The following is a 7,500-nucleotide window of genomic DNA, read 5'->3' as shown; positions in this document are numbered from 1 at the left end:
CCCTCTCTCTCTCTCTCTCTCTCTCTCTCTCTCTCTCTCTCTCTCTCTCTCTCTCTCTCTCTCTCTCTCTCTCTCTCTCTCTCTCTCTCTTTCTCCCTCCCCCCCCCCCTCTCTCTCTCTCTCTCTCTCTCTCTCTCTCTCTCTCTCTCTCTCTCTCTCTCTCTCTCTCTCTCTCTCTCTCTCTCTCTCCCTCCTTCCTTCTCTCTCTCGCTCTCTTTCTCTCCTTCCCTATCTTCCTCTCCCCCTCTCTCCCTCCCTCCCTCCCTCTCTCTCTCCTCCCCTACCCCTCCCTCCCTCTCTCCTCCCCTCCCCCTCCCTCCCTCTCTCCCTCCTTATCTCCCTCTCCCCCTCCCTCCCTCCTTCCCTGCCTCCCTCTCGCCCCGAGTTGCCAACCCTTCCCTCGCAAAAACCCGCAACCAAGACACGCGTTGCTCCCCGAACCCAAACCAGGATTTTCCCGCCAAAACAAAAGACGATCTGGCGCTGGTCCGGAATCGCCTCTGGATCCCCTTAAAGGAGAAAAAAAGAAAGAAAAGGAAAAGAAATCAAACTCGAAAGCAATCAGAACCTTTCGCTCGTCCTCTCCGGTTCATTTCCCTGAGTGCTTCCTCAAGCAAACCGACTAAAGGCAAGTAAAAAAAAAAAAAAAAAAAAAAAAAAAAAACGGCTTGCGCAAATGGGTATAATCGGCGCGGGGAATAAATGCACATTTCTCTAATATGTGTCTTAAAGTTGCGCTTTTTTCGTGGCGACGTCGAGTGTGATGCATCGGCTTGGAATGTATTTGTGTTTCTCCATTTTCTTCTTTGTGTCTGTCTGTTTGTTGATTGTCTATTTGTCTATCTGTCTGTTTGTCTATTTGTTCATGTGTCCGTTTACAGACTTGTCTATTTGTATTTTTATATAGCTATTTGGTTATTTGCCTCTTTGTATAATTGTCTGTTTGTCTATTGTTTATTTGTTTGTTCGTCTACCTTTCTATTTTTCTATTTGTCTACTTGTCCATCTGTCTCTCTGTCTATTTATATATTTATATATCAATATGGCTTACACTACCTGTCTGTTTATCTAAATAAATGCATGTTTAACTATCTGTCTATTTGTCCATCTATTTGTCCATTCGTCTATTTGTCCAACTGTCTATTCACCCCTCATTAAGTCTTTAATTGCCTGTCTGTTTATCTACTGAACTACCTGGGTAACTATCTATCCATCTGTCTATTTGTCTGTTTGTAGAGTACTAGCTTAACCTTTACATCTATCTATCAGTTCATTTATGCGTCTACCCATCTGCCTATGTTTTTTTTTTTTTTTATATCCTTCTATCCACATAGCCTAAATCATCTATTTCCATCTATTCATCTATATCTGTGTCCTTCCATCTGTCTAATCACCTATTCATTTATTCATCACTCCATCTATCCATTTATCCATCTATGTACCTGTCCATCTATATTTCTTTCTAACCATCTATATATCTATCATCCCATCTATCCATCCATGCATGTGTACTTCAGCTTATCTGTGTAATTGTCCATCTATCCCTCATTTTATATTTATATCACTCTATCTATCCACGCGCCATCTGCTTATCTATCCACCACTCCACCTATCCACCACCCTCTCTCTCTCTCTCTCTCTCTCTCTCTCTCTCTCTCTCTCTCTCTCTCTCTCTCTCTCTCTCTCTCTCTCTCTCTCTCTCTCCCTCTCCCTCTCCCTCTCCTCTCCCTCTCCTTCACCCTCTCTCCCTCTCCTTCACCCTCTCTCCCTCTCCTTCACCCTCTCTCCCTCTCATCCTCTCTCCCTCTCACCCTCTCTCCCTCTCTCCCTCTCACCCTCTCACCTCTCTCCCTCTCTCCCTCTCTCCCTCTCTCCCTCTCTCCCTCTCTCCCTCTCTCCCTCTCTCCCTCTCTCCCTCTCTCCTCTCTCCTTCTCTCCTTCTCTCCTTCCTCCTTCTCTCCTTCCCTCCTTCTCTCCTTCCCTCCTTCCCTCCTTCCCTCCTTCCCTCCTTCACTCCCTTCCATCCCATCCATTCACCCACCACCCCATCCACCCACCCACCATTCCGGCACGATTAGTGTGGGTGGTTACACTTATCACTGGTCGGGCCGCAGCGATGGCCACCACCTCCAGGGAGTAGCCACAGCCATCTCCAGCAGACTTCAACCCTTGGTAGTTGAGGTCACTCCAGTCGATGAGCGTATTATGGTAATGAGACTGAAGCTCTCATTTGGCTTCATGTCTCTTATTGCTGTTTACGCTCCTACGGATGTATATAAACTTGAGATGAAAGAGATGTTTTACGCCAAACTTGCATCTGTGGCAAACAGTTGTCCTCAGCGAGATATTCGTATTGTTCTGGGCGACTTCAGTGCGGTATCCGGCTGTGATCGAGCTGGCTACGAGATGTCTGTCGGTCCTCATGGCTCAGGAGCTGATGCTGGCAGCGAAAATAGCCACCTTTTCCGTAACTTTGCTAGGTCCCAGAATTTGAGGATTTCTGGCCCCTGATATCAGTGTTCTGACCTCATCGTTGGACTTGGTACAGCGATACGGGTAGTGTGGCCAAGGAGATCGACCACATCCTCGTTAGCACTCGGTGGAGGATCCTCCAGAACTGCAGGGTGTATCGAAGCGCCAAGTTCTGTGGAACTGATCATAGATTAGTTGTGGCTACTCTCCGGGTCCACTTTAGAACCCCCCGCCGCCCAAATGAACACCCTAGGGTGTTTCACTTGGACAGATTGAGGGAGGACGAGTGTACCCGGGGGTTTGCCATGGCTATCTCTTGTCGTCTCACAGCACTCGAGGGCCTGACAGACCCTGTTCTTATGTGGGATACCTTCAAGCGTGAAACGCTTGATGCAGCTCAGGAATCCATTAGTGAACGCCCAAGAGCAAGACAGAATTCCATCTCGCAGGAGACACTGGAAGCCACAGATGCTTGTCGTGCGGCTCGATTGTCAGGGGATCGCAACTTGCACCGTTCTCTGGTGCGAAGGACTAGGTCACTGGTGAGAAGGGATAAGGAACAGTTTATCAGTAATCTTGCAGGGTAGGTCGAAAGCCATTTCTTAGTAAATGACCTTCGTCCTGCCTACCAAGCCCTGAGAAAGCTGAACTCCAAGCCTTCCTCACAGACGACGGCAGTCCGCTCAGCAAGTGGCCAGATAATCTCAGATCCTGAGCAGTTGTATAAGGTTGATCCACCAACAGTTAACTTGGATGCAGGTAATGTTGAGATCCCTTTGCCAGACCCAACCATCAGCGAGGATCCACCCTCCCTGACTGAAGTCAGGGGGGCGATCTCCAAGCTGAAGTGTGGTAAAGCAGCAGGTGTTTGTGGCATCCCAGCTGAATTGTTAAAGGCTGGTGGAGAACCTATGGCAAGGGGCTTGCATGCAGCATGGTACCTTTCCCCCTGACCTGCTGAGGGGTGTGGTCATATATCCGTCTCTGGAAGGGTGATCAGGGGGACTGTGCGAGGCATCACCGGATGGCCATACACAAGCTCAGTGTTACCGGTAGGTGCAAAGGTAGTTCACAGGTCGTTGATGCAAATGCTTGTGTTCTTGTGCCCCGAACTACATGTATTGCACCAACACTTTTCAACACTGCATGGATTGGATACTGGGTAGAGCTACTGTCCAAAGTCACTGTGAAGCAACTCTGGGCAATATCAAGGTTACAGACCTTGACTTTGTTGATGATGTTGCCATTCTCTCTGAATCTCTGGAAACCCTAGTGGCAGCTCTTGATGCATTTAGCAATGAAGCAAATCCCCTGGGGCGAGAGGTCTCCTGGACCAAGACCAAGATCCAGGATTTTGGGGGCCTACTAGGAAACCCTGTGCAGTCGGTACGTGCTTGCGGTGAAAACCTCGAAGTCACAGAGAGCTTTATATACCTCGGTAGTGCAGTTCACGACTCTGGGCTGTCAGACCAGGAAGTCAGTAAACGGATTGGCCTGGCAGCAGGGGTCATGAAATCTCTCGACAAGAGTATTTGGAGATGCCGGTACATGTGCATAATCCGCGATCGCCAACTCAGGCTATGCGGCCACTTTGCTCGATTTCCACAGGATGATCCTGCCCATCAGGTGTCTCTGTCCGTGACAATTCTGGGTGGAGGAGGCCTGTGGGACGACCGAGAGGGTCGTGGTTTGGGCAGATCGATCAAACCTGTCGTGAGGAACTAGAGATGGGCCGGGCCCCTGCCTGGCGGCTCGCCATGCGGGACCCTCGTAGGTGGAAACAAAGGGTGGATGCGGCTATGCGCCCCTGCCGGCGGTAGCTTCTAAAGGATGATGATCCACCTACCCACCCCATCCATCCACCCACCACCCCATCCACCCACCACACCACCTATCCACCACCCCATCCACCCACCCACCCCATCCATCCACCCACCACCTCATACACCCACCCCCCCATCCACCCACCACCCCATCGGCCCTCGCATGCACCCACGCCCACCTGGTTCTTAATAATGGCCGCCACCGCCACGGGAGAGATGAATGACGCAATCGACGCGAAAGTATTGCTGATTCCAAACAACGTTCCTGAAAGATGAAAAGAAAAATATGTAAATGAAGTTAAATAGATAATTTAAATGAAGTTAAATAGAAAAATATTCAAATGAAGTTAAATTGATAAATATGTAAATGAAGTTAAATTGATAAATATGTAAATTAAGTTGAATTGATACATATGGAAATGAAGTTAAATTGATAAATATGTAAATGAAGTTAAATTGATAAATATGTAAATTAAGTTGAATTGATACATATGGAAATGAAGTTAAATTGATAAATATGTAAATTAAGTTAAATAGATAAATATGTAAGTGAAGTTAAATTGATAAATATGTAAATGAAGTTATATATATCAATATGTAAATGAAGTTAAATAGATAGATCTGTAAATGAAGTTTAATAAATGAATATGTAAATGAATGAATGAATAAATAGATAAGATATATTAATCTGTAATATATGAGTAAGCAAATTGAAACCAAACAAAAATCAAAATTATAGGTAAACATAAGTAAATATATCACAACCCAAAGTCAAAACGGAAAAGAAAGAATAAAGAAAAATCATGTGTTATGATGAATGAAGTTTCGAAATTAAATTCCTTTTTAACCTTAATTAATAAGAGTCACGTGTTTTGTTTTGTTTTGTTTTTCTTATGGTTGGAAGCAAATTTCAAAAAAAAAAAAAAAATTGTAAAGGTTTTGCATGTGTCTGTACGAGACCGGGAGCCTAAATTGATTTATTTTCTCAAAATTTGTTAAAATAATGCACTGCCTAAATTTCTGATTGTGATTTAAGTATAATGATGTTGCCAATGATAGTAATGAACATGATAATACCAATAATAAGAACAGTGATCATAATGCTAATGGGAATTATTAAGGTTCCGACAGTAATATTAAAAACGCTAAAATTATCTTATCTTTAACCTTGTACCTTATTTTCTTAATCGTTATCTGTTTTGGCGTCCAATTAATAACCGATATAATCAACCACGTCCTTTAATACTGACATGAACGAACGCGACCTACAACTGTATGTGAACGAACGCGTCCCATATCACATATCCCTAAAAAGAACATTTAAAATATGAAAACTTATCAGGTCAGCAGAATGTAGGCCTAAATCTAAGTCCATGAGCTGACACTTCTGCACTTCAAATAAATAATGAACTGTCATCGCCTGAAAACGTGCACTGAGAATTATTCAGTTGTTTAAGCAATTGGATCCCGTGTTTTGCGTTGATATTTTCTGGAACGACACAACGGAATTCTGTGATCTTTGTTGATCATCGTTTGAAATGCATGCTGTGAATTATGCATTGCCTCTTGGTGGTTGGTAAAAGTATATTTTTTTAATGTTAAGTATTTTAAGTATTTGTTTCTTTATGTAAAGTATGATAAGTATTTTTTTCCTATAATGTATGGCAAGTATTTGTTTTTTATGTAAAGTATTATAAGTGTTTTAATGTAAAGTATAATAATGTGTTGTATTAATTATAAGTGTTTCCGAAATATATTTCTTTACGATCAAAGTCAGTTGACAAGGCTTTGCAAGCAAGGCTTAGAGGTACAAGACAGTTGGTTAGAAATGCATTTTTTTTTTTCCATATTTACTTAGAAATGCATCTGTTTATTTGCTTATTTGATATAATTAATTACTCTTCGATAAGATCTCTATATAAAATAAATTCACTCCCTCTTTTTCGTAGAAGAGAGTGAATTTTGCAAACAGGAAGGCTGGCAAAGAGAAACGCATAGGAAAAAAAAATCTATCACAGGAAACTAATATCTTGTGTTAGTAGATACAATACGAAGTTTTTTTCGTCTGTGGCAAGGATACATGTGTTCAGTACATTACGTACGCTAACAACGATGGTAGAACGCTATACGTGAACGAACACGAAATCAAAGCTAAAACTGGGGGAGTCATTCGTCTAACCGCACGAAAAACGTTGAGGGAAAAATTATGATGAAAATGGCAAAAATACAGATAAAAAGAAAAAACAAAAAATAAAATTAAACGGATCATTTCGACAATTCTGCCATCACTCGTACCTGATAAAAAAAAAAAAAAAAAAAGATATCTAGTTTGTTATGAAACCGAATTTTGTTAGGAGTCATGCCATTTTTTTTCATCATTTCCACAAGCGTACAAAATAGTACCTTTTTCCCCCCAATACCTCCCCCCTCCCCCTCCCCTTCCAGAGTGTACAACGCAAAAAAAAAAAGATAAAAACGATGAACTCTGCCGCAGAATATCCAATCTGATACGGATTTTCATTTCTATATTTAAACAAAAAAATGTATGTCAGAGATTAACCTCCTACCTCCCCTGCTCCCCTGCCCCTACCCCCCCCCCCCCCGAAGCGTACGGTTTACACACTCATGAAAATAACTCCATATAGGATATATGGGGTATTGGGGGAAAAAAAGGTACTATTTTGTACGTCCGTCCCTAGATACTAAATTTACCTGAAAAATTAGGAGCAATGTCTGTGTGGTTGACGAGCTGACTGGTCGTTATAGCGCCGTTCAGGAACATGCTGAGGCACAGGAGAGAGACGGTGAGGGCGGGGTCACAGCCGGAATAGGCCACGCCCACTAAGACGACTGTCGGTCCCAACATGGCTGCCGAAAGTGAGGGAAGGGCGTAAGTAAGATGATTGAGTGATAAGCAACGTGGGCGATGAAAGAAGGGAAATAATCATGCAAATATTAATGAAAAATGTATAATATGGAAGATAAGTGAAGGGAAAGATGACAATACGTAACGAATATTAGGTGTAACATAGATGCTAAAAAGGGACTTTGACCCCAACATGCTGACGTCAGCATATCGGTACTCATTCACAGCTGAGTCGACTGAGAGCGACCCTTGCGATTGCAAAGCCAGCGCTCTACCACTGAGCTATGCCACCCTCAAAATATTTTGTCAAAGGAAAAAGAAAGGACATGAAACAAAACA

At 43.2% G+C, this 7,500-nt stretch overlaps 1 protein-coding gene across 1 annotated transcript in view; it reads right to left on the bottom strand.

The window, feature by feature from the left end:
• The window catches only part of LOC125047104 (sialin-like), a 34,737-nt gene that overhangs the window by 1,956 nt on the left and 25,281 nt on the right, over window positions 1–7,500 (bottom strand). The window contains exons 8-9 of the mRNA XM_047645212.1: window positions 7,008–7,163; window positions 4,475–4,560 (exon numbers count right to left, since the gene is read on the bottom strand). Coding sequence (XP_047501168.1) covers window positions 4,475–4,560; window positions 7,008–7,163 — 242 coding nt within the window. The remainder of the gene's footprint in view (window positions 1–4,474; window positions 4,561–7,007; window positions 7,164–7,500) is intronic.

Source organism: Penaeus chinensis, chromosome 40, assembly GCF_019202785.1.
Source record: "Penaeus chinensis breed Huanghai No. 1 chromosome 40, ASM1920278v2, whole genome shotgun sequence".
NCBI classification, from domain to species: Eukaryota; Metazoa; Arthropoda; class Malacostraca; order Decapoda; family Penaeidae; genus Penaeus; species Penaeus chinensis.
Note: the sequence above shows the minus strand (reverse complement) of the source record. Positions and strands in the feature narration are given on the sequence as shown.